This window comes from Andrena cerasifolii, chromosome 1 (assembly GCF_050908995.1).
Source record: "Andrena cerasifolii isolate SP2316 chromosome 1, iyAndCera1_principal, whole genome shotgun sequence".
Taxonomy (NCBI): Eukaryota; Metazoa; Arthropoda; class Insecta; order Hymenoptera; family Andrenidae; genus Andrena; species Andrena cerasifolii.
The window spans coordinates 33175539-33202518 of NC_135118.1; the positions used below are offsets into that span (position 1 = coordinate 33175539).

At 39.6% G+C, this 26980-nt stretch overlaps 6 protein-coding genes across 17 annotated transcripts; 3 read left to right on the top strand and 3 right to left on the bottom strand.

Moving 5' to 3' along the window:
* Positions 1-1460: 1460 nt before the first annotated feature.
* Ago (F-box and WD-40 domain protein 7) lies at positions 1461-7216 on the top strand. Of its 2 annotated transcripts, none has more exons than XM_076827569.1 (8): positions 1461-1845; positions 2525-2761; positions 2840-3069; positions 3156-3258; positions 3342-3860; positions 3935-4342; positions 4526-4841; positions 4926-7216. In XM_076827569.1, the coding sequence occupies exons 2-8, from the start codon at positions 2555-2557 to the stop codon at positions 5087-5089; spliced, it is 1947 nt and encodes a 648-aa protein (XP_076683684.1). In that variant the 5' UTR covers positions 1461-1845; positions 2525-2554; the 3' UTR covers positions 5090-7216. The 2 variants fall into 2 exon arrangements, with proteins under 2 accessions (XP_076683684.1, XP_076683692.1); XM_076827577.1 differs by lacking the exon at positions 1461-1845 and adding an exon at positions 1864-2002.
* Positions 7217-7277: 61 nt separating this feature from the next.
* LOC143373302 (dnaJ homolog subfamily B member 9) lies at positions 7278-7728 on the bottom strand. The gene is made up of 2 exons (XM_076820443.1): positions 7429-7728; positions 7278-7319 (listed from the first exon to the last, which is right to left on the bottom strand). Exons 1-2 carry the CDS (start codon positions 7726-7728, stop codon positions 7278-7280), a joined length of 342 nt encoding a protein of 113 aa, XP_076676558.1.
* A 541-nt stretch (positions 7729-8269) lies between these two features.
* LOC143376823 (ecto-NOX disulfide-thiol exchanger 2) lies at positions 8270-14712 on the bottom strand. The gene is made up of 10 exons (XM_076827559.1): positions 14573-14712; positions 14206-14467; positions 13546-14126; positions 13238-13455; positions 12969-13163; positions 12715-12898; positions 11127-11233; positions 9947-10141; positions 9558-9867; positions 8270-9481 (listed from the first exon to the last, which is right to left on the bottom strand). Exons 1-10 carry the CDS (start codon positions 14619-14621, stop codon positions 9264-9266), a joined length of 2319 nt encoding a protein of 772 aa, XP_076683674.1. The 5' UTR covers positions 14622-14712; the 3' UTR covers positions 8270-9263.
* On the top strand, positions 14306-15962 carry LOC143376881 (N-acetyltransferase 9-like protein). Of its 9 annotated transcripts, none has more exons than XM_076827677.1 (6): positions 14328-14612; positions 15094-15203; positions 15263-15319; positions 15390-15530; positions 15606-15700; positions 15776-15962. In XM_076827677.1, exons 1-6 carry the CDS (start codon positions 14560-14562, stop codon positions 15908-15910), a joined length of 591 nt encoding a protein of 196 aa, XP_076683792.1. In that variant the 5' UTR covers positions 14328-14559; the 3' UTR covers positions 15911-15962. The 9 variants fall into 9 exon arrangements, 8 of the variants coding, with proteins under 8 accessions (XP_076683792.1, XP_076683824.1, XP_076683771.1 ...); XM_076827709.1 differs by having other exon boundaries at positions 14371-14612; positions 15250-15319; XM_076827656.1 differs by having other exon boundaries at positions 14541-14827.
* Positions 15963-16104: 142 nt separating this feature from the next.
* On the top strand, positions 16105-21440 carry LOC143376924 (mpv17-like protein). Of its 2 annotated transcripts, none has more exons than XM_076827731.1 (6): positions 16105-16366; positions 17325-17529; positions 18849-19063; positions 20154-20266; positions 20347-20417; positions 20873-21440. In XM_076827731.1, the coding sequence occupies exons 2-6, from the start codon at positions 17395-17397 to the stop codon at positions 21041-21043; spliced, it is 705 nt and encodes a 234-aa protein (XP_076683846.1). In that variant the 5' UTR covers positions 16105-16366; positions 17325-17394; the 3' UTR covers positions 21044-21440. The 2 variants fall into 2 exon arrangements, with proteins under 2 accessions (XP_076683846.1, XP_076683838.1); XM_076827723.1 differs by lacking the exon at positions 16105-16366 and adding an exon at positions 16414-16676.
* On the bottom strand, positions 19804-25356 carry LOC143376844 (arf-GAP with dual PH domain-containing protein 1). Of its 2 annotated transcripts, none has more exons than XM_076827590.1 (6): positions 25209-25356; positions 24131-24356; positions 23858-24056; positions 23415-23774; positions 23109-23331; positions 19804-23023 (listed from the first exon to the last, which is right to left on the bottom strand). In XM_076827590.1, exons 1-6 carry the CDS (start codon positions 25342-25344, stop codon positions 22956-22958), a joined length of 1212 nt encoding a protein of 403 aa, XP_076683705.1. In that variant the 5' UTR covers positions 25345-25356; the 3' UTR covers positions 19804-22955. The 2 variants fall into 2 exon arrangements, with proteins under 2 accessions (XP_076683705.1, XP_076683713.1); XM_076827598.1 differs by having other exon boundaries at positions 24131-24377; positions 25209-25331.
* Positions 25357-26980: the final 1624 nt, after the last annotated feature.

Sequence of the window (26980 nt, forward strand, 5' to 3'; positions counted from 1 at the left end):
TGGTTGGTAAATCGGTGTAGAGGAACCCCGTGAAACACGGAAACGTCACCAAAACAAACAAAATCCCCACTTCTTCTTTATTTTATTTCGCAACCCCTCGCACTCCGTGCAGAAGTGGTGGGTGTTTCCCTTACTGCGCCTTTTTTTTAAAGGGATTCGCTGGACCCCGGAGATGGAGCAAAAATTTGTGTATCATCCGCCTTTCTTTTCGTCAAACAACCAGCAATTCCAGAAGTTATCTACAGTTTTTTAAACTGTACCAAATCTGTTTACTTGGCTCAAGAAATATTGAGTATTTACTATAGGTACGTCAGCCTACGAGACAAATGGGGACCGAGACCGGTGATCTATGTACTCGAGCATGATCAATGAAATATGGTGTCTCGGTTAATCTCTTTTAGGATTAAATCTCCATATTTTCTATCTCTTGATAACCTTCAAAATTCAGTCATCCAATGTCACCGCTTGACATGTTGCGAGTTGCGATTCTCGCTCTAGCGGCGTTTATCGCAAGCTCTTAGAGCGCGAAGTTCGAACTTTAAAGAGTTAAGGATGAAGTTTATTACATTTGAAATTTGTCTTCGCCTCTTTCCTTATCGCTCGAAAACAATGCATTGATTTAAAAAGAAGAACGAACGTACGAAGAAGCCTGTTTCTTCGCTTCGCAATTCATCAACGTCGTTGTAAAAACACGGGCGGAACCTTTGAAGTCCTTACTTGCCCTTGGCATTTAAATTGGTTATCTATTCGAGCGGGATATTCAAATCGACTAAATGTACCTTACCGCAATTTGCTGATTATTGCCGAAGTTTATCGTGGTTTACCGATCACTGCCGAATGGGCATTTAAATTGGTTGTCTAGTGATTTCCCTAGTTTGTCTGTCCTTGTCGAGTGACGCCTCTTATTATATCTCCTCTTTGCACATGTGTCTATCAGCGAATTCGGTAACTCGCACTGACTCTGCACTGGTGCCAGAAAATGACTTGGATTGGTTGTTTCTGATAGAAACGAAGATAGCTCTATAAGAATCAACCAATCCAAGTCATTTTTTGGCACCAGTGCAGAGTCAGTGCGAGTTACCGAATTCGCTATATGCATGCAGTCAGCTCATTCGAATTTGGCCATTCCAACACATTTACACACGGAGGCCAGCGGTACACTTCACACGGTTGACATTCATTTCGCGAACATTTATACAATATTTCGTGAATATGGTCTAGACGAGAGCCTATTGCATAGCTTTATCCTAAAACATATTCACGAAATATTGTAGAAATATTCGCGAAATGAATGCCAGCCACGTGAAGCGGGCCGTGCGTATGTGTTCAAGCGGGCAAAATTGAACGAGCTGATTGTACATACATATATGTATACAAAATACATGCATACATACGTTCGCAAATTAAAGAAAATTGAATTGCAGCGTAGTTCACAGTCTCGTAGTCGCATCGCGACCAGTCGCCACAGTCGCCACAGCGATGAGAAAGTAGGCAGTGAATTGCAGTGAATACACGGCTTACGAACGCGAACGCATGTGCAACAGCTACCTGTCTACGAAGCACGGACTCCGAAGAGATAAAAACCTCGGGGCTACTCAGGGCTACCGATGGATCGTTTTCTGTGTTTATACCCGTTTCTTATTTTTGTTTCAACAATCGTGCTGGCCTAAATCCTTAATCGGAAAGTTAACTTTATCACATTCTAACCTAGCGAAATATCGACATAACGAAAAATGCATGCCGCGACCATATGATAGAAACATTAATCGAAACTGAGAAACTTGGATCACCGTCGTACAGTAGTTTTACAATAAGGGAGCCACCGAAGAAAATCGTTTGACCTAAGTATGAATCGCTTCTTCATCCCTACCTACCCACTTTGCCCTTTTCCTCCCCGTGAGAATCCCGTGGAAAATTAGGGGTGTGGCTGACCGGTCGTTCGGTTCTTTCGATTCTTCTAGGCTAGGTTCTGAATTCAACTTTACACAGAGACCCGTTTAAGGTTAGGATTCTTATGCACTTCCAGGATTGTATTTCCATCCTCGGATGTAGCTAATGTCAGCTCATTTTCAACGAATTTCCTCAATTTATCCGTACAAAAATTCCAACTCTGAAACATTATTAGATAGAACCTTGCAGCAACGATCTCGTTTTATTCGTGGTATTTTTAATACATTATTTCCTTCCTCGAGAGTCTTCTCGTAATTTGGCATTTAATCCTGCTGGTTAGTTAGTAAATTCAATGCACAGATACGCAGAGATAGAAGTCTTTTATCGCGATAGCAAATAATCTTCGAAAAAGGTTAATGTAACCACTCACTGCTATACAAAAAGAGATATTTTATGATCTCTTTGTTTACACATGATTTCGCCCACGTCCTTTAATATGTCAAAAGAACTTTTTAACAGAGATTAGAGAGACTGAGCGAGTAATTTATTTTTATAAGCTTCTACGCAGTAAGAAGAATAACATCTAGGGAAGACATTTCTGCTAATAAAAGAGAATATTGTTTTGTGTGTCCAGATAATACAATACATCAGACATAGGCCAGTAATGTCTGTCCCTTCTTCGTCATCTAGTAAAATAACTGATAGTAAACCAGGCGGTACAAGTCCAAGTCCTATAGAGGGAATTGAAGGTGTTCCAGGACCTAGTTCTGTAGAACCTATGCATTCTGTTTTACCGCAAGATGGAGAGTCCGAAGATTATGGCGACGACGGGGAGGAAGAGGAGGACGATAGTAGCGAAGAGGAAAGCGACGTGAGTTTCATTTTCTATTCTATCTACGCCGCTTAATAGAACCTCCGCTTTAATACAGTCAAATTAAACTGACTTTAGATCAGCGACACGGGAATATTTTGCGACGCGGAGGGCGAGCCTGATCTCGGAAGTAATAACTGTTCTTTATCCGCGTCGCATTCGCAACCTCTTACCCAACGAGTACAGAGCCCCATTTTGCACACCTGCGTACCACTGGACGTCGTCCAACCGCAGAGGAAGCGTAAAAGCGAAACGGAATCGAGCCTGCCCTGTAAAAAGCTTAATCCAGAGGATAAATCGCATTCGATGTAAGTAGAATTGGAGGGAGGTCCGAAGGGGGCCTCTGAAATGTTTCATTGGATGATCCGTGATGCAAAGGTTTTCTTATTTGCAGGGTGATTAAAAAATTAGACGATAAAAGTAAACACATGAGATGTGTTATTCCAACGAAAGATAATCCTCCGCCTGAAATGAGCAACTGGCTTCTTCAGTTTCAGGTATAGAAAGCGTCAAAGATATTCTGTTACGTGTGTAGAAATAGGCGGAAGGCGGAATTACTGATTAAAATTACTAATTACAGAGGTGGTCAAACGCTGAGAGAATGTTAGCTATAGACGAGTTAATCGAACGGTGTGAGCCGACGCAAGTCCGACATATGATGCAGGTGATAGAGCCTCAATTTCAAAGAGACTTCATATCGTTACTGCCGAAAGAGCTGGCCTTGTCGGTACTAGCTTTCTTGGAACCGAAGGATCTGTTACGCGCTGCTCAGACGTGTCGCAATTGGCGATTTCTTGCTGACGACAATCTACTGTGGAAAGAGAAGTGCAGAGCGGCTGGTATAGAGGATTTGAAAGACTTGCCTCCGACGAAACGTAAGAACTGTAGGAATTCTGGCAATTCCTCGTCCCCGTGGAAGCAAGCGTACATGCGGCAGCACAATATAAAAATGAATTGGAGAACGAAGCCGATCCGCACGCCGAAGGTTTTGAAAGGTCACGACGACCACGTGATTACGTGTCTGCAATTCTCTGGGAATCGAATCGTAAGCGGTTCCGACGACAATACGCTTAAAGTGTGGTCCGCCGTTACGGGGAAGGTAAGTGTGGATTTTGAAATTTGTATTATAAATGAGATGGGGAATTTTTTTTGACGTTGGATTTATTTTGGCAGTGTTTGAGAACACTGGTCGGACACACTGGCGGTGTATGGTCCTCGCAAATGTCCGGTACTACCGTGATCAGCGGTAGTACGGATCGCACTTTGAAAGTGTGGAATGCCGAAACCGGCCAATGTATCCACACCCTGTACGGTCACACGTCCACGGTGAGGTGTATGCACCTGCACGGTAATAAAGTAGTCAGCGGTAGCAGAGACGCTACGCTGAGGGTGTGGCAAGTGGACACTGGGGAGTGTTTACACGTGCTCGTCGGCCATTTGGCAGCTGTTAGGTGTGTGCAATACGATGGGAAGTTAGTGGTCAGCGGAGCCTACGATTATATGGTTAAGGTTTGGAATCCGGAACGCGAGGAGTGCCTTCATACTCTACAAGGACACACGAATCGTGTTTATTCCCTTCAAGTAAGCGTTTAACCTAAGCGAAGCTAACTACTATAGCACGTAGAACGATAGATAACGCCGCGTATGCATATTCATCCGGCTATTGCTTGGCGTTACCACTCCTCTATAAATAAGTGCTATATCGGCAGATATAGATATTAACGAGCATCTGTTTTTCTTTTCTTTTTGTCCCTGCCGTATCAGTTTGATGGTGTACATGTTGTTAGCGGCTCTCTGGACACGAGCATAAGAGTGTGGGAAGTCGAGACCGGTGCATGTAGACACACGTTAATGGGACATCAGTCGCTCACCTCGGGAATGGAATTGCGGAATAACATATTGGTATCTGGGAATGCAGATTCGACGGTTAAAGTGTGGGATATCGTCAGCGGTCACTGCCTTCAAACACTATCTGGCCCGAACAAGCACCAGTCCGCGGTCACCTGTCTCCAATTCAACAGCCACTTTGTAATTACTTCGTCCGACGACGGCACCGTTAAGCTCTGGGACGTTAAAACTGGTTCGTTGGCTCACGCGCCGTACCGTCCTTCCTCTGTCCCTGTAACCTTTTGCTCAAACTACCTGTTATTATGTATGCTTGCAGGTGATTTTATAAGGAACTTGGTCGCCCTGGAGAGCGGCGGAAGTGGTGGTGTTGTGTGGAGGATACGTGCAAGTGATACGAAACTGGTGTGTGCGGTGGGTAGCCGTAACGGCACAGAGGAGACCAAACTTCTCGTCCTCGACTTTGACGTAGAGGTAAAATAGTGCACTTCTAACCGGACCAAACTGCCCTCTATCACTTCTGTACATACATACTCTGATTAGGTTAGCGTAACCGATTTACTGTACAATGATTCATATACATACTATTACTACGTGGTGTGATTGTGATAAGAATGTATGTCGAGGTTCCGAATGGAGATCGGGGAAAAAGTCAAACGTGGTTCCATAGTTGTTGCAAATGATCTCCGGAAATGGTAGGACGTTCAAACTGAAGGCATTAATTATATTAATTATGGAGTGTATTAATCGTGGTGTACAAATATGGAAATTTCAAAGACTCAACAAATTACGGGCAACGAGGAGCTTATCAGTGTGCTATTCTGTTATTGCTGTTATGAAATATCAAAGGAATCGCTAATAATTTCACCGAGATCGGCCGGTCGTAACTAACCGTCGCGATTGCGTAACGATTTCTGTCGCCGCCGTCTAGGAAAGTATTTTTAAACTACAGAAAGAAACTGCGGCTTTCTTGCCGTATTCGTCAAGCTTATCACGTAGATGGAAGTGTCGCTTAAAGAATCTCAAATTTGGAAAAAAGTGAATGTTTCGGATGAAAAAGGCGAGAAAGCGGGGGGAGGGGGGGAGAGAAAGGAGAAGGAAAATTGTATAAAATTGAAAAATTCGGATAAAACACGGAAAGAAAAGGAAACGACCAGATCCGGTCGCGCGAATATTCTTTGTATACAATAAGACTTCTTCGACTTTGTTATACTTCCTTTGGCTTATTTAAATTTTTCATTTAAGTTGTTTAAATTAATTAGTATGGGAATTGTGCATAATTTATTGGATAACGTGAACGATATTTAATAACTGTTTAACGAAACGTATACTGCTTTCCATTTAATCTATTTTACGCATACACGTATGCTACGTCATGTGCGCCACTTTCTATGTCACCGTCTAAAGTCTAAAACTCTGCTGAACTATCCATCAGTGAATCGTCAAACGAAATCACAGGATCGAAAACTCGAACCGTTTCTAATTTTTCCACCGAAAAAAAATCAGCCCTCGAGAATCATAGCGATTTCTAGCATTTCATCGACATTAATGTTATCTTGCATTAAATCTCCGAATCTATTCTTATGTTATTCGTTAAACGAAGTATCAGCGAACGTGTTACGCGAAGGAAGCAGCCGTCGTTATAATTCTATTAATCTTTGCGGCGATGAGATTTTGTGAAATGTTCAAAACGTTCATCATAATTGTCCGGTTGCCGATTCAATGTGTCTAGATGTATCGGGCGGGTGATATTAAAAGTTGATTTTTACAATTAGTCCGACCACGGACAGAATCTTTGTATCAAATCAATTTTATCGAGGTATTTTGAAGACAGTGTCTTGCAATCTACTCTATTCGCTGAAATTGAGCGTGCGTTCAGTTTACTCTATATTCTGTCACAATATATATGTCTTATCATCTTGATAATCATTACGGAAATGTGACTGCGAGTTAAAACGGCATATGTACATGTAATTATCCCGAGAAGTTTCTAGCAAGAAATTATTCTGAAATCGAGTGCTCTTTATGTATTTCATCGACTTTCTTCGTCGTATCACGTTCGAATATTATTTACTATCTGATCAGACAGCCAGAGTTAATCCAATGTCCGTGATAGTAATTTAATTGGATCGTCGAGAGGTTTATGTTTAAATAAAATGTATTACTTTTGGTTTAGTAACAAGTCTGGTTCTGCTACGGCGCAATAATAAGAGTTGCAGACTTTCCTGTGCAATAAGCGCGGATCGATTACACAAGATAAAATTGATTGTCGTGCGAGGGTAAATAAGGGTAGAAAGAATAAGGTGGTTCAAAGGTACCATAGCTCTTTATGTCAAAGTAGTCTTTTTCGTAAAAGCGCCATTATTACACAAGTTACGTAATTAATACGAATATTTGATTAACTTGATTCCGACTGACAGCACATCTTATAAATTCTACATTTAATTCGAAATACGATTCGTGTAATTGCAATTTTTATTATTGAACCTAGGATATTCTAAGGATCGTGTTTTATTTGTATATTGCTCAATAGTTTATATTTGTAATGATGTGTTATCTGTTGTATCATTTTTTATAAGAAATAGAAAATGTTGCTGCATTTGAAACGTTGTTAAAGGTAGCCTTCATTCTTTGCATCCTTTAATCGCTTCGCTGCAATTTCAAGTAGTGCTTAACTTCTTCTCGATTCTTCCACGCAGAGGTTACGTTTCCACTATAATAAGAAAAGTGCACTCCATACACGGAATATGTATGGAGCGATCCTTTTCGCAAAGATATTCTCTTTGAACGAAATATAAACCGCCGCATCTGCAACGATAAACCAATGTGTCCTCGCTGTCGTCCACCGCTTCCAGTTCGCTGGCAGATACTCTTGCGTATATTAAACTATTGCCAGCGTCTAGCTCCTCCTGCCTTCGTACCGCATCGTACTCTTCCCTCGATGCAGGGTCACGCAGAACATTCCAGGCTTCCAAGATACGTTGGAACTTTATACCGTCGAACTCTGATGCATTCTTGTCGGGGTGAAGTTTTAAAGCTAATGCATAGTATGCACGTTTTATATCCTCGGCTGTTGATTCCTTTGTACAGCCAAGTAAATCATAATAATCTACCGAGTCCATCATACGAATTTCAATCGAAATCACTAAACACGCACTTGTAAAAGAATAAATTCACATTGACGCGCTGTACAATTTCACGTATTCCGTGCAATACCATTGTTGCACAATAAGGAGAGGGAGAGAAGTAAATTGGATTGACATAACCTATCTAACGTTCAAAACATTTCTCGCACCGACAAACCCTTTGATCACCTTTGATCTATCATTTCTATCAATTTATTGAACTATGTATATTCTATCTTTCTATCTGCTGCATCATTTACTCGCACGTACTTATATGCTATGTGGTGTTGTCACGTGACGACAAAGAGCGCTGCTCTCTCAAAAGTCAGCTGCAACCAGAGTTGGGCATTATTCGAAAAAATTTTTATTCTTATGATCTCGAAGAATAGAAATTTATTCCAATAGAAATTTATTCCAACAGAAATTTATTCGAATAATGCTCAACTTTGGCTGCGACTCGATATAAATACACACGTCACCCTCACCTCACCGCGTCTTTTCATCGACTTATAATTAAATTCAAATTTTCCGATGAATATGTTGTGAAATTACCAGTTTAATAGTGTTGCAGCAAAGATATAAAACGTAATCTCGTGACATACCTAGGCAAAAGTAGAATCATTGGGATATAAAATGTGTCGTTGCAACGATAATGAATTTCTATTCGAAGAATGCGTATACATCGATACACATGTATAATTGCTCTTGTACATTTACACGATGCTGATATTATATCCTATATTATAATTTCCTATTCACGAATACTTCGACTTTTATATAAACATATACAAATAACGTTCGCTCTTAAAGCATACATACATATCCGGCGACTGCCCACAAAATCTCACTGTGCCTCGTTGATACTGACTCGTACATTGTATAATACAAATTCACATTCGAGCAATAGTAATATGCACCTGATGGTTCGTATTAAGAGTTTAATTCGAGAAACAAGTAGAGCTGCTTTTACACGTAAGCACGCTTAAAGAAAATCTTAGTGCATAAGGTAACAGAAGGTATGTATGTATAATATAATAATATCGTGAATCTTTCGAAAACAATGAAACGGAAACACCTGTAATTTATCCTCGGCTAGCAAATTAACACGTGGTAGAAATGTATTGCTTCATAGGGGGGGAAAAGATACTTCCTAGAGAATTAACGCCTCGTTTGCCTGTATTCATCATGCGGATACAGATACAGACTTATACGCGTACGTACACAAAGAAGAAACGTTGTGTAAAAATGTTGTCTACTAACGATTAATGACTTGAGTGCTATCTGTATTATACCGTCCAATCAAGACCCGGACGAACAGAAATTTAAGAGATCCGTCTATGTGAAATCCAATTATTTGTCGATCGTTCCTACTTATAAATTAAGTAGCGACATTACGACGCAATGACTTGCCACGAACATAAGTGCCAAAATAAAAATCTACAAGATTCGAGATGCCATGACACAGCAATGTTACAGAATTCTTGAACGAATAGTTCTGTCGAGGTTCCTTTCAAATTCAATCGCTACGCCGATCAATGGCTTCGATAGACGTTGAAACCTGAAAACTGCCAGCGTCTTTCCATGTTCGCTCCGATCCCGAATAAATCTTGCTTAAAAACTTGAGGGAATCGTTGCATTAAGGCTTCCACCTCGTTTGGTTTAATGCCTGGTTCCATCTTTTGTAGGTAGGACCACAAATAATCCACGCTCGCGCCAAACGGATGAATGTGTAAGAATGTCGCTATTAATCCTAGAGAAGGAATAGAAGGAAGGGCGGTTTTAGAAAAATAAGCCGATACTTCGATGGAATGAAACGTCAGATTTACCTATCAGCTTGGCATCCCTTTGCGTAATATGAACGAGACTAGACGTTAAAACTAATTGCTTGGGAGTTCGGGGTTCCTCGTTTATGTCATCGTCCTTGTCTAATGTTATTATCTCGCTCTCCCTGGGTTCTTCCTTTTTCGTGGCATTTAGCTTTATGGTCAACTCCTTGATCTTCTGATCGTCCTGCGCCTGCTGCTTCCTCGACTGCATCAATTGCTCCTGCATACCTTTCAGTGTTTGCTGCAACATTTTCATTTGCTTGTCTTTCGCGTCCATTTCACTTTTCGTCTCGGACTTGAGTAGGTCCACCTAGAAGAATGGAGATCTTTATTTTCTACATTCTACTACAATTCACGCGTAGATGTGTACGTAATTAACCATCGCGTACTTCGTTTTTATACGCTTCCAATTGGCATCGAAGACTATCGTTCTCTTCCTTCAGAGCCTGCAGCCTCTCGGAGTCGTCGTGCGCGTCCGCCTGATTGCGCCCCTTCTTCCGCTGGGGTTCTTCCTCTGAATCGGACACCTCCATCTCCCCTTCGCCTTCCATCAACGTGTCTTCCAGCTGTACGGCTTTGATTTCCTGTTACGGCGTAAAATTACCATCGTGTTATTTTCAATTCGAATCTGCCGGCTGGAATAACACCAAAAAACATGCCATATATAAGTCTATATGTATGTACACATGTGTTTTTGAGTTCGATGCTGGTCATAGAATTCGACACTTGGTTTCACCTTATACGGGGGAAAATACACTTCCATGGTTGAAAGTTCACGTTAAATGCTGTATTCGTATGGCATTGAACCTGATAAAACATACGGAATGATTTTCTACAGTTATTCGTTCTTTTACTAACAAGGTATAATCGTTGGAAAATGACCTGCTCGCCTGGAGGAAGTTGAATATAAATAAATGAGCTTTTAGTCGCATGTGAGATTACAATTTACTCGTACACAAAATATGGAGGGTAATTCCTGTAGAGTACTTGATTGTTTATACGTGTTTCCTTGATAAATAATACATTTATGCCGAGTAACAATATGTATTACGGTAAAATAATATATATATATATTTCTCTCTCTTTCTCTCTCTCTCTCTCTCTCTCTCTCTCTCTCTCTCTCCCTCTCCCCCTGCACGTGCTTCAGATGAGAAATCCGCATTGCATGAGTCAACGTTGCATTACAGCTTAGAAATAATTGAAATGGTGATTACCTGTTTCTCTCTGGTTAGTGGTACCTGTTCAATTTGAATTAACGTGGCTGCTTATTACCTTTCACGTTCCAATACTCCCGAAATGTTTAAACACTGATCGCATAGATAAAGCGTATGTGTCTGACCAGATTCAAAGTTCAAAAGTCGCTTGGTACTGTTCGGATCACTTACCTTCGGTTTGTAAAAAAAGATTTTTGGGCAAAACGCGTGTGCGTGGCATACGGATGAACGTGCGATCGCATAAAGAAGCACTTTGTGACTGGTAAGAGACTTTGCCGGTGATTACACTGTTGTCTAATCATAGAAAAAGGCAACGTATTGGACACGCTACTGGCATGGGAATGCAAATACATACCGAAGATTGTTTCTTCCACATTTCGATGTTCTTCCGCTGAGCCTTTGTGAAGTGATCCCAGACCTTCTTGTGGCTGGCCGCAGTAAAGACGCGTTCAATCTGACTGACTGTTGGTGACATGGTCGCATGTTGCATACAAAAACACAACAAATCTTCTGTTGTATATACCCTGCTTTAAACTCTACGTTCGTTTTGGTCTAATATGTTACTCGTTAGAGGCATCGCTATAGTTTTACATACATTCACTCTTAGGAATAGTCTCGCCTCGACGTCGGCGGCCCGGCGTTGCCGAGATCATCGTACCTGCTCCTAATCATCATTCAGATTCGAACGTTTCCTTCGCACGCGTTTCTCAATATTACACCGGCACCTGCTACGTATGTATGTTTGTATGTACGTGCGTGCCTGTATGTTGCGTGTATGTATGTATGTATTATTGAATCGTATACGAGCCTTCTAGCTGGATATCATCATCGTGGCAAATAACGATGCTATGAAATTACTTATTACTTATCCGAATCTAATGCCTTTAGAACCTGCTTTCGCCGTATCGATCCTTTATCGAGCTGTCGCAATTCGGCTGCCAATCGAATCAGTCTATTCAACGTTTGATAATCAGTGCCAATTTTCCTTGGGGAAAATGTGCACTATTTGCCTAACAACTTACAACATGTAGAGGCTTCCGATGTTAAAGATAATCTTAAGCTACGATTCTATTGTATGTACATATTAATTCTACATATCGCGTAATATAAAAGCGAAGAATTCTGGACGAAAGTTAATGGAACTTAAGGGAGATTAATGGAGAATCGTAGCGTAATATCATCTGCATAACAAATATTTAGCCCATCACCCATAAACCGTAGCATTGCAGGCATGCAACTCTTAGGTACACTATGTCTCTATGAAATGAATCTTCGTGATATTTGTGCTTTTTCGTTCAATCATTAGAGCCTAGAACCGATAGACAGGATTTCTTCCACCCACCTTATATATTCTCCTACTGTCTTTGATCCTTCTACCGAGTTGTCCTGATCGTGCATTCACCACAATACACTTGTTACGTGATAAATTTCTTACGATACACCTGATGTTGAATCTCAATGAGGGTGATATTTTCAAGAGATAAGCTTATCGTGATCATTGATCGACAGGTATCCAACGATCGACTATGTAATTTATAATATTAAACATTCGACTCGATATCATGAATTACTCTTTAAATAGCAGAAATAACGTACCTTTGTGTAACTACTATAACAAGAAATCCTGCTTTTGTTATAGTCCGAGTACGCTTAATCCGAGAATTTCTCAACTTTCTTTCCGTACCACGAATTAACCAATCGAGAAGAACACGCGCTTCCGTTATTCCGAGACGCGCAAAATTCTGACGTGATCGCATTTTGGCATTTCTTGCGTCGATTATTACCAATAAAGGCAACAGGATCCTTACTTTATGGCAACAAAAACTTACCAGAAGAAAGCAATACGTATGTAGATTTGCTCTCGCGTACACAAGAAATGTACAATGATATGTGTAGAGCTATGTCGTAGAGAAGAAAAAAGATGATGAAATATATAAACGTACATTGTATTAGAAGGCCCTGCATCCTGCCTTTCATTAGCTCTTTCGCCTTCTGCAGCTCCTCTTCGTACGAGGCTTTCTCCGTGAGTAATCGTCGTACGTGCGAATTCGTCGATTGGATCATCGAGTAAAAAGTGTTGGCGTTTCGTTTGGTGCAGTCCCCGCGCTCGAGCCATGTTACGACCACCTGAAGCCATGTACATAACAGTGGAACATGTTTCGATACGAAACACCATCCCTTAATCTCAGCTACTCACTTGTACCGCTTTCATAAATGTATCGTCCTGTTTAATCTTTTCGCAAATGTTCGACGCTTCGTGATCCGTGTAATGTACTACTGGAGGAGGGCTGGACGGTGCCCGTTGCCTTTCCTTCTCAACTCTTTCCCTGTGCCGCTGTTCTCTCTGCAGTTGCCGTTGTCTACATTCCCACTCGTACTGGTCGTCCCTGGCCTGTATGATCAAACGGATATCGATACACAACGTAGGAATATACAAAGTCGGGATAAATTACATGGATTACAAACCTGTGCAAAATCCACGTGCAACCTGCCGGTGTTTGCAGAGTCACCGCTAGACCCTATTCTAACTCTGTATCCGGACAAATAAATAGCCGCGTCGACACTGCTCTCGAGTACAAAACGTATGTGGCAAAAATTCTTCTTCGACAGACGCAGGGTAGTTATTTCTCCGCATCGCTCAAATATCTCTTGAATTATCGTTTCCGTAATATTTTCCGGCAAGCCTGGATGAAAATCGGAATCATACATTCGTCACTTTATCGAAGCGTCTGACCTATCGTAATAAATATACAACCGAAGCGAAAAGCAAATACCTCCGACAAAGATCGTCCTACATCCTGGAGGCCTTTCTCTGGTCGTTGGAGGTGGAGCATTTGGATTCGGTGGGAATAGAGTACAACTTTTACAATGTATGATTTCTTTGGTGCCTTGCGCGGTTGCCGGTGGCGGAGGTAAAGCCCCGCTCATAATTTGAGCAGCGTCATTCATTATTTGTTCCGGCCCTAATATATGCGCGCCTATCATGCTACCGTCGTGCGACATAATCCCCATGCTCATAGGCCCGTAGCTATGAGTATGTCCCATATGAGGCCCGAGCGTCACTTCGCTCATCATTGGTCCCATCGGTCCCATTCCCATCACTGGGTAACTTACACCCATTCCCCACACCCCCGCCGCTTGCTCCATTTGTGGTCCCAAATTTGAGGCGCCACTGGCGTTCGACGAGGACGCAATCTCATTGCCGTTCGAATTGGTGTTATGACTGTTATTGCTACTCGTAGAATTTATACTATTTCTCTCCTCCGGTCTTCGCTCCTCCCTTCGGTCCCTTTCGTTTCTCTCGTCCCTCCTTTCTCTATCCCTCTCCCTTCTATCGCACCTCTCGCTTCGAGATCTACCTCAAAGAGAATACGTTCAAACGTAAAGCTAGTATAATGTTACGATCGGATGGGATACGCAAACAAGCTAGAAACCTTCTATTATCACGATTATCCCTATTGTCTCTGTTCTCCCTTTCCCGCCTGGCGTCGTTCTTTTCGCTCCTTTTATCGCTGTTATCTTCCGAGGTCTCTCTAACTACCGGTGGTTGGTTCTTATTCGTAGTAAACTCTAAAGGAGAATCGTTCATTCCAGGCAGTGGTATCGGCGATGGTAGAGGAGGAAACCCTTGGCCCGCTAATTCCATGAAACCCTGCGGGCCTGCTATCGGAGCTAAAGATCCCATGGGACCCATACCTAAGAATTAAACCGGATTTCAAGCGCCGTGCCGGAAGAATCGAACCGTTTAATAAACAATAGAGATGTGCGTAAAACGTGCACGGTTATGAATGGTAAACGTACCCATTGGTGGCATTGCGGCCGCTGGTACGCCCGGAAAGTTGTAAGCCATTTCCCTTATAAATCGCTTTATCCTACGGCAACTGTTCCTACAGTTATAATTAGAAATGACAACGGGATAAAGAATGTGAATTTACTTGCTACGAATCCTAGATCATATCGTTGCAAACTTTGCTTCCAATATGGCAGAAAGACGTGCGTAACCTCTTCAGTTTCAACTTTCAAGTTCATTGCCGGTTCATTCTCGTCATTATCTCGGTAACGATTGGCTTTAAACTATGAAAGACAACGAGTCTGTTAAAATTCTTGGGAGAAACGTGCTCTTAGTTCCTTATAAAGAGAAGCATGTTGAAAGGCTGGTATCGTTTACCTCTTATCGATTACCGACCCAACATTTTACATTCACAAAATATCCGCCATTTTTAAATCGTTCCTCTTCAAATCTTTCCCCACGCACTATTTACCTTCGGACTTAATAAGGCTCCTTATTATTCTGCTTAATCGAACGATTATCTTCATTTCAGATATCACGAATGGATGAAATCAGCGGAACTGCGATATTTCACGGGTTCAGAGGCTTTGACATTAGATGAGGAATTTCAGATGCAAAAGCGATGGCACGAAGATCAAGACAGTGAGTAACAATAGTTCTTTCTTCGAGAGGCAAATTTACTCCACAGCTATTTGTTCTAGAGTGTACTTTTATTATTCTGGACAAAAGTGTTCTTTCCACAACTGGAAACGAGATAAGTATGTAAAAAAGTCAGTTCCCATCGAACTTTACCATCTTTATCGTGTACTGATGTCTACTGAATTTTAGAAGCGATGATAGGCGATACTAATTTATTTTTCAATGATTTGGATCAGCCAGGTGACGCAGAAGTGGAAATTATGATAGCCGATGTTGGTTATAGGGGTAAAAGGAGGGGGTGGGAGAGTATAATTCTAATGCTACTTTACGGTACGTGTTTTGCTCTAATTTTCTCTTTAGCTGACTGTATGGTGGACCCCTAAAAACAATAGCTTTGTTTATTAGGAATCGATACGTTGCACGTAAGAAAATACATTGCAAAGATTAAGTTTGACAACGAGAAGAGCGTGAAGATGTTTGCAAAGTTGAAATTTCTTGAGGTAATCTATATAATATCTGTAGTAAATGCCATAATAATACTATAATCGATAATAAAAATGTATATTTTAATATAGGTAGGGAGAAGTAGAGCGTTTGAAGAATACACCCTTGAGAAAATTGTGGATCAGGATTGGAGGGATTGGTTACATTCTGAAATTAATGGTACAATTAGTTACAAAATTTACGACGAAGAATTGCTTTGTTTGTAATTGCCAAAAATGTATAAGAGATTTTAATATATGATGAAATATTGTTGGTTCATTGTGTACTTAAATGCTTCTATATTCCGAGTATCGTGAATTACTACCTTATGGTATCGAATAATTCTCCGTATCAAAGCTGCTCGTAACTGATGTAACAGAACCATGATTGGTTTTGATTAGTTCTAAAGTGGTCGCAGTCGGTTAAACGGTTATCGCGCACGCATCTTTTGTGGGGCGGTGTCTCGAACGTGTCGAGCCTTTTTCGTTTCTTAGTTAACCAAAAATGTATTCAACGTAAATTTTACTTCTTTTTAAAAAGGAACCCGTTTCGCGCGTGTATATAGACAGAGCTCGTGGCAGCAGGGTTGCCAGGAATTTTTCTGTCACCAAGGGGCGTAGTGGAGAGGGAAACGTCACGCATGGGCGTAATGACGCCGTGACGTCAAATCAATCGGCGCCAAGGTAGGTGTTCGTTCCAAACCAATCGACGCCAAGGTTGGTTCCCCCTCCATTACGAGAGACACTTTCCTGGCAACCGTACCCACCATTCAAGTCGATTATTCCTTAATCCTCTGACTTGAGCACTGTTATGCGAGCACTCGAGAATAGTGAGATAAATTGACCGCGGCGTACAAAAAATTCTTCGAAACATGTGTATCTTCAGTTGCGAAATAGAATCGCCCGACGCTGGATAAAAGATAGGAGATGACGGTTTCGTAATGTGAGGCAGAAAACTTGTTCTATGCTTAGAAAACTATTCTCGTGGCTCAAGGTACGTATCTTTGTTGAAAAAAATTATTAAACTGTGTACTACTCACTCACAATGATTAGATGTGTAAGCTTCAAACGAAAGATGAAAAGTATCAAATGTATCAGTTCTAGAAGATAACGTACACGTGTACACAGAACAGGCGTCGACGCACGCTCGATGTAGAAATATCTACGAATTGTATCTTACCAAAATGAGAATGTGGGATTTTCAAAATTTAAATATTCGATTCGTTAATTTACTTCACGAAATGTTAATGCTACCCGTTTTAATTTCGCAATTCGATTACACTTGTTATTAACATAGAACTTACTCCAGATATAAAATTTTCTTCCTTTTTCCAATGATTTCCTGTATAAGGGTCTAACAGTACCTTCGTTTTCCATTACTTCTCAATATTAACACATTGCCATACTCCCTTATTTCTTGTTCTCGTTCATACTGTTTTGCACCCACAACTACAAGATCTGCTCACCCCCTACGAATAACATATCACGTAACAATCAGTGTCAAGTTGGAATTACAATTCTAATTCACATTAGTATAATGGAATAATTAGCAGAATTGTGCAAAACAGTTTCAGCAGTATCATTGAGTCTAGGAGAAACTGATACAATCCAAATAAGTACATAACGTAATATTTATTTCCAGATAACACGAAGAGCAGAATAAATCAAAAACTCCAGAGAAACTTTCCTTGATACGTGCTTCAAAGACAATCATGTCTACATCAAGAATATTATCAAACTTGAAGACCTATGCGCAGAAGAGGCCGCTACTTTTTAACTCGATGATATACGGCTCTTTTTATACTGGCGCGGAGTTTGCTCAACAAACCTATAGCAGAGTATTCAAGGTACCTATGTAATGCAGCATGAAATTTCAATATGAGAATATTAATTACAACGATGAAGCCAAGAGTCATGCGTGTAGGGAATAATAAAATATAGGACACTTTGCATCTGATAACACGTTTAGATCAAACAGATTGATTATATTCACGTAACAAGTTTAGCGCGACCGGAAGCTAAGGGTGGAGTAAAAAGTAAATGTAATAAGCGAGGGGAAATAATTAATTGCTATGGAAAAAGGGAGAACTCGCTGTAAAAAGTGTTAATAGTGGGATCGTAAGGGTATCGTAGGTACAGTAGTCTCTCCCTACAAGGCCGGACAGAGTGATTGGGGTAATAAGGTCAGTCAGAAATACGTTGGTTTTTTAACGCACATGTGTTCCCAGCCAGGACGTGATATTCACGTCCATTGTACTTATTATAGGTGGGAGATATCCCTATTACTTTTTATTAGCTTACCACTGAGCGAGCATTTTACATTACACAATTTTTATATTTTTCATTCAATTTTCATGAGAATGTTACCAATGGATTGGCGAGGTTTTCCCGAAAACGAATCGTCGCACAACGTAAAACGGTCCGTATTTAATTACACTTAAATGTGAGACTGGTAAGTGCAAATTACGTCGTGTTTGAACTCCTTTTCTTTAGAAAAATTGGGCCTAGTTATGCAGAAAGCTACCAATCCTCAAAATGACAAAAAATTAGTTAAACACAGTACAGATCCTACAATTTTGTGATCTCTATTCTGCAAAAAATTGCCAACCCATAGAACAACTCTTGCATTATAGGATTATTAAAACTACCAAGCCATAGTTTTATGGCTTAAAAAGCAGAAGTTAATTATACTAACTATTGAATAACCCATTAAAAAGCATTGTGAAACAATAAGCGGAAATAAAATATACCCAACAGAAATAAAGCTACTTCTCTTTAACAATTAAAAGCTTCAAACTAAATTTTCTCAGTTTCAGATTCTTGAGGGTTGATAGCTTTCTGCAGAACTAGGCCCAATTGTCAATCCGTAGGTACTCTCACGAATGTGCAATGTTGAATGGAAGATATAGAAACTTTAAGCGACATTAATGGATGAATGATCCATTCTAAGCGGTGGGGGTCGCCGTCGATCGGAGGTTTTTCGTTTCTCGCTTGTGCACTACCTACTTATCTCCCTTACTTTCAGTGCGTTTCTTTCCCCGTTAGTTGAACGGTGAAATAAAGTAAAGAGATGGCAAATAGGCGACCGACTCTCCCCATAGACCTGGCAGTGGACCCGATCATCGGTTCTACTGTCATTACTATATTTTAATTGTCATTATTATAGCTGTCAGTACCATCGCCATCGGTGCCAGAAAATCTGGAGGAAGCGAGTATCGTCAGTACAGAGAGGCCGGTGTTCAGTTGGATAAGAAAGTTTAACGAAACGATGGGTTTATCGGATGTAGATAATTTGAGACATTCGGGAAATTACAATTGGGCTCAGCTGAAGCGATACGCAATCTACGGTTGTTTGATAGCAGGGCCGGTACTCCACGGATGGTATACCCACTCCACGCCTCAATATGCTTATAAATATACAACGCTTTATATCACTTATCATTCTTATCACATTCTGCTTTTATGTCATACAGACACGCACCTTTGTCTATTCCGCGCGCGCGCACCACGTGTAATAGGTACATGCATTCTTGACTCACGAGGGAAGATCCCGACCCCGGAAATTCGAAAAATTCTGAAACTTTGTGCCCAAATTCACTCGAAGGGGGTGAAATTAACCCCTGAGAATTGGGTTATTTTTTGATTTTGTGTTACAACTCGCGAACTGTAAGAGATAGAAAAAAAGTTTCAAGACAAAAGTTACTTCTTTTTATTAGATCTACCATTTGGTAAAAACATTATTTTACAAAATAGCCGAATTTTCAGGGGTCAATTACACCCCCTTCGAGTGAATTTGGGCAGCAAACAAAAATTGCGTTGTAATCGGGAGGAAATCCCTCTATATATTCACAAAGTTTCAGAAATTTTCGAATTTCCGGGTCCGGGACGTTTGATGACAAGTGATGTACTAAATTATTATTATTATTAATTATTCCTTCACTTTTCTGCAAATATTCTCCGATTCTCTTTGCGAATAAAGCAGTAAATATTAGTAGGAAGGTGCTGGCAATATTGGTAGCGACAATATCGGATTAGAGATACATACACATATCGAAACGAAAGAATTTATGTTATACATATACCTAGAGAAAGCGAACGTAACACAAGAAACATAAAATATGCAAAACGCAGATAATTACTGGATTTTTATGACGAACTACGTGCACAAACGTCTATTGTAAACGCCTTCTATATTATAGACACCGGTATCAGATACACTGCCTGTCGACTGGATGACGATTGCACGATATGCATTGATCGGCACGGCACGTTGGCCTCGTCTCGATCTATCACCCTCGGTGAGCTTATTCTGCTTTGCCATTTGTATCTCGCTGCAAAACTCGCTTATAGATTCGTTAATGCATTGCCAGGGATTATTACGATAACCGATCGAATCGGTTGGGAAGCATTTTAAGCGAATAACGCCCGCTGGAAAATTAATTAAATTCTACTCCGACGCTATTTTCATCAGGTATAAATGGTTGGATGCATTCTACAAAGGCAAGGCAATGAAGATCGTTCTCGCAAAACTCATCACCGACCAATTTATTCTTACACCACCGTTGATAGTGACGTTTTTCATCAGTTTGTATTCCCCTTTTCTCTTATCTTGTACGCTTCTTATGCCGCACTTTTACAGCATTCTATCTCTACTAACGTTTCAGCTATGAGCCTAATGGAGAGCAAACAGGATATTTTCGGGGAATGTCGAATGAAATTCGTTCAAACGTTCAAGGTAGAGGAACTTTGTCTTTTCACGCTTTCAGCGAGTTTTCTAACAGATACACATATATTGTATGTCCACCTTTGTGAGCTTTTATATGCGAGTAATAGTTATTGACTGTTTCTTTATGCTGCATAAAAATTCCATTTATATCTACTTTACAAATTTGTGAAAAATAATATTTCTCTTCATTGCCGCTACATTCCCGTTCGCTGAGGATTTCGACTTTCGCCCACGCATTAAGAAATGTATTCTCTGGTACTGTGATACTCAGCAATGTTCTCCGAAACCATAAATTGAAAACATTTTTTTATTCGTCTAAAATTCACACTTTTCAAGAATCGTCCGAAAATTTAAATACGCGGCGAAATGGTTAAACCTGTCTTTCTGGAAAACGCTAAAAGTGGACATACAATATTTATACACTAAGCCATCGATACAATCATAATGGAATTTTGCCCTTTCAGACCTCCTGCATGTACTGGTTACCGGTACAATTTTTAAATTTCCTACTGATACCGCCAGCCTTGCGAGTATCCTTCGTCAGTATCGCAGCATTCTGCTGGGTGAATATCCTCTGCTACTTAAAGAGTGTACCTTTAACCGAGTGCAATAACAACAATAACGTAAAGTATTAATCGCTCGGGTGGAACTGGATGAAATCGAATGCCCCTGTGCATGTAAAATCGCGCAGGCGAACTAATCGATCAACAAACACAGTGCAATTATTAACATATGCTCAAAATCAGATTTCATTCGTTTAGGAAATCATTAAATACACACACGCGAATCAAGTTTCTAACCATATAAAAAACTATATATTATAGTTGTGGTACTCGACGTCAGAAGCAATCGACTCCATGCTTGATTGTTATAATTGATACGTTATTGAAACAAAGGTTTCGTTGCTTCGTATTTTCGAAGTAATACCGATTACATAGTAACTATGTATTAGTAAAATAAATGTTACCTTGAACATTTGAATAGTATTAAGTTTGTTTTAAGATAATAAACAAATTTATTATTGGAGGAAAATGATTTACTGTTATTATTGCGTCGTCGTCATTATTGAAAATATTAGCTTTCATCTTCCAAAGAGTTAAAATATTTTTATTTCTCCAGTGTGGGTGCGTGTGCGCGCGTTTATATACGAAACGGGCTCACGCGGCGCATATATATGTATGTCAATTGTATTAGTCTCATCATTCAACACAGTCTTCTTCGTGTCTTATACTACAAAAGAATCGAACCATTGTACAGCCATGTTACTTTGATAAGAAAAGTATTTCTTATTCGAGTGAATGAAGTATCATAAGCATTCTGTGTACTTTCGATGAATATTCTCCATACAAAAGTTAGAGCAGATCGATCGTAATATCACGCGTATTTACAAACACTATATAGAGTACAAAGTATACCACAGAATCCGATTTAGATTTAATGTACGTATTTCCACTGCCCCGCAGACATATGTATGATGAAAGTACAGTTACTAGGCCTTTATTTTGCAAATGATTAAATAAATCAGTAATAGCCATAATGAAGATGAACAATATTGCAAAGCAGTACTCGGTGTTCAAATTAAACGTTTTACATTCGATAATACTCTTTTTATACATTGTAGTATTCTTTTTACACAATACGCTACACAACGCTTCCTCGAAAGTTCCAGAAAGGAATTCTTACGTGTCCTGTAGAATTATAAGTTTTCAATTATCAACGAATAGATATCGCGTAGTCAATATGTATTATAGTTAAGTAAAAATTGTTCGTGATATAGTGCATAATACTGTCAGCTCTGTTCGACAGCTAGCGAAAAGCATTCCGTGATAAAAAGTATCGTCGAAGAGCGCACCATTTTCATCTTCTGTTTAAACATTACGCGTTCTTCACTCTTATGCATATATACATATGTATGTATGTGAAACAGACAATTTCCTATCTAGAATCAAAATCAATTTTAATGCTATTTTTGCCGAATGAATTTTGCGAATTTAATATAGAGAGAATTCAGTAGACTCTGTGTAAGGTGTAAGTAAACAACTCAAAATTTGTCGCTCTCCCAATTTTTTCGCTTCCCTAAATTTGATACTCCCCAAAATTTATCGTTCCCCAAAATTTATCGTTCCCCAAAATTTAATGCTAAAATTTTCCGCCCTAAGCTGCAGCCTGCTTAGCGTATATACAAATCCGCCCCTGAGTATTTGTACATACATGAATCATGAATGGACAGTACGGAGATCAGCACTCTAATTTATTAACAGTGTTAATGCGAAAACATTATAGGGGCGGTTAAAAAATCCTTTTTCAATGCTATATATATATATACATATGCATAAGATACATGATATATGTAACGTGCTTGGTTATGAATAAATATGTATGTATATACGACTCGGCGGCATTGTGCGATTACGACACGTTACCCATTCGCCATGCATGTCGATTAATCTACTACCTCGATAGTTCCTTAATACAATCGCTCAATTGGTTCGTCTAGGTAATGTTCACTTTTAACAATTACGAAAGGCACCTAAGAGGGATCCAGCCCTACCTTGTAGAAGAAAATATATTCATTGTCCCACTAGCTGTGCGTTTTCTTATAAGTCGTGCGGCCACTATAAATATCAAATTAAAAGCAACGTTATTGTAAAAACATTAACTACTGCAACTTCCCTTTCTCTTCTTTCTAATTCAGCTCACCAGTTGCATCTTGCGGAGTAAGTGGCTTCTCTATCACCTTCTGAATCACACTCATCCATTGCGTTCTATCGTCATCGCTTTGAGCAGAGAGAAGGTAGGTCCTGTCTGGTGTCTCAAGAGTAAATGAAAATCCTTGATCCCTTGCGCCTGGAGGTACTCCCGTTTTTATTCCAAAGCCGTCCGAACTGTGACCCAAAAAGATCTCACCTTTTGGATGCGCATCCTTTAGAGCGGCACGAAATTCCTTTCATAAATACCATGTAATACTCTAGAAACGTAAAATATTCGCGAAACAAGTGTACGCACCATCGGATCGTCGTGATACATAAGTTTCCGCCCGTCTAACGTAAACCATCTTTTCTTATAAGCATCCGTATGTCTAGGTCCAGTCTTCCATAAGAATCCTTCGCGAGGGAAATCTCTGGTCAGCTGAGAAAGTAATTCAGCTTCTGTCGCTCCCGGATATGCAACTTGTAAACGATGTAGCTTAGCGCATCTTATCGCTAGATACCAATTTGTGATCACCTCTGGATCTTCGTGGTATACATAAATATGTCTCGTCGTACCATCCTTCATAAACGATATTTGCAGACTATTCTGATTACCAGTTTTAGGAGGAGCGAAAGCTACGTTCAACTCTGATATTCTGAGAACAGCTTTGGGTTCCTTGGAACAGAGAAATGTTGTTGAAAACGTTTTAACAGCGCGAGCAATGCTAAATACATTTATAATATTCGGCATCTGCATACCTTGTTTTCTTTCACATGATACTTGAGAGTATCATCTGCCTCGGAAAGAACAAACTTTCGAGGATGATAACGCGAGTCTTCTTTGCCACGTTTCATTAAAAATCCTTCCATAAATCCTGAGACGTAATGGTTCTGCCTCTCCGGATGAGAGAATTCTTCTCTTTCGTACTTCGCTCTTATCCATTGCTCCACCAATACTCTGTCGGTTAAAAAACATTATCCCCAAAACATATTCCTAGATCGTACTTAGCAGATTTATATATAGCAACCTACTGCGGGGCGTCTGGGCTCGGTCTGCGATAACACGGAGGTACACGCTCTTCATAATGAAGGCTAGCCGCTACGTTGCCGACTTCTCTAATTCTATTCACTTGAGAATCCTCCCACCTGTCTAGCTTCAAATGCTTAACTTTGGATATGTGTGCGCCCATCGATCTGTGTATGCCGGCGCATCTCGTGCACACAAATATTCCTATGTTATAAGAAGCCCATTCCGGATCTGGAATTTAATTCCAATTGTCTGCATAAAAATAATATTTCTTTAGCTTCCTATCTGAATCTCTGTTCTCCTATCTGAATAATATATATACATACGTATACAATTATGATTACGAACACAAGTTTACAAGTTTGAATAATTACTAACTACTACTGAATTAAGAAACATTGAACGTGTTACTTTCTTAATTAAACACAAATTTGGTAGCAATATTTATAGAGGAAAGATGAAAGAAAAAAAAAAGTATAAAGTGTGTAAACACGAAAGGCCTCGGAAAGATATGTAGCATAGCAAGAGAGGTAAATAAATGTAAGAAATAAGACAAACTATGTAGCTGAAATTTCTTTATTACTACATATACAGTTGTGAATGAAACTTTCATTATGAAATGTTTATCCGTAGTTCTCTATGTTACTTCTATGCTTACTTGTACAGAATGTATTCTAAGTAGGTAAGATAAATTAGCAACTGTTTAAAAGTTATAAATCTTATAACGATCTGCTGCTATATAGGTAGGTTACAGATTACAGATGAAATAAAAAGTTTCTGAAACTGGATGCTCGAGCATCTTGGGTTTCAAAATACTAATGCTATGACAAACAATTCTTTCGATGGGTTCTAAGTAAAATAACACTGAATAAAGATAATAAAGTTGTGACATTTTTAATTTCACCACCACCTTATTACAAATGCAATTAAAGTGCTTCCTGTACTCGAATGTAAGCGAAGTTACAAAAACAGTTTAAAATGCGATCGCTGAATAGTTTACAAAATAATCGAAGAAATTATTTGCGATGTCTTTAGCATCGTGATACACTAATCTCTTTAAAGCTTCTCGAGAAACCCACTCACTCTTTGCCCCACAATCCGCGCACATATTGTTTCCAGGTTTTTTGAGGAGTTCCGCCAACAACTTCTCGTTCAAGTCCGCCATCTTAAAACACTGACCACACTGACAAACAGCAACATGGGTATATGCAAAGATCATGGGAAGAAGGGTAAGTCACTCGAAAGTACTGCGTGTGCATCGTGCACATAGGATACTCATAGCCAGTGGTGGGTCAGTATTTACGACATGTCGCAAATGTACGTATAATATTTCGTTTTTAAGCCCATTTCATACGTATCATTTGTCGCAAATGTAGTAAATAGAAATATTCATTATTTCAAGGTTTCAACAATTAAAGTGTTGGAAAAATATAGTTCTTTCTGACTCGCTTGTTGGTTGCATGCGAATACTATAGAGTACTCTAAAATACGGCGATTACGTCGAAAACTATTGGGGCGGTATTCTCAGTTGCTACTTATTCTTAAGCAAATGCTTAAGCGTGCGGCATCCTCTACTAACCTAGTAGCTAGTAAAGGATGCCGAATGCTTAAACATTTGTTTAAGAATAATTAGCAAATGAGAATACCGCCCTTGGGATTAGCAAAGCTGCGATACGTTACCTGGTGGCAAAAATCGGAACCTGAAGGAGTAGGTCGCCACCAGGTAGCGTATCGGAGCTTAGCCAATCCCAATATTGGCATCCAATAAATATAATTTAAACAAATTATATTTACTATTCTATATGTATTTCTTTTACTAATCTTTCAACATCTATTTTTTGTCAGTGTAACTTAATTTAATTTTTTTTTTAATCAGAATTATAATTATTAATAAATTGGCATTTCTTCATAACCTATACGAAAAATGTTTTATAGGTTTGTGACGTCTCGGCCTAGAGATGGAGTGCAAAATCACTAACAGTGATTTATCACAGTGATCGCAGAATCACGATCACGGTCGTGATTGAAGTTAAATCACGACCGTGATTGTGTTTTTTTTTACTTGAGTGAATTGTTTTCTGTCATCGTAATTCTTGATCTTGATTGAATTATTTTTTATAAAATACTTAAATATAGCTTGTGTTACAGTCAGAGCATGCCTATTCAGAGAATATATACCTAGTATATACATTCATAAATAGTCAATGTGTGCACGCACTGATGCGATTGGCTAAAGTATTCACATATACACTATACTTTTTAACTAAAGTGAAGAAATATTCATTAACTTAAATAGATCAAGAACGATTACATTGGCTCAAAATATACAACTGAGATTATATAAGCACAGTGAGGCCTTGAGAATGTTTCAATGCATAAGGGCGCCAACCATCCATGCGTCTCGCCGGCCCTGGCTGTATGCATAGATATTTATTATTATGAAGTTTCTTTAAAAGGCCCCGCGACCCACGAAAAGCTCATCATAAATTTTGCGGGGCCCTATGCATAGATATTTATTATTATAAAATTTAGAAGCATTTCGGTACATAAATGCGTTTTTTTTTGGTTCCGCACAATTTTGGAACCGGCCCCGCAAAAGTTCACGCCGACCCTGCTCGTATCCCGCGATTATTTGAAAGATTTCGACCGCATTGATTATGTTTTGCATTTCTCTACGATCAGGGGAACAATAAAGAAATGATTAAAGCGATACTAATTAAACTGATTTAAATTATGTATCACAATTTCCAATATTTCAGAAAATTCAGGACGATAATTAAGAAAAATGGAAGGCTCAATTCGTAATAGATTATTTCTTGCCCCGAATATTTCGATCTTACTGCTTTTATGTTTAA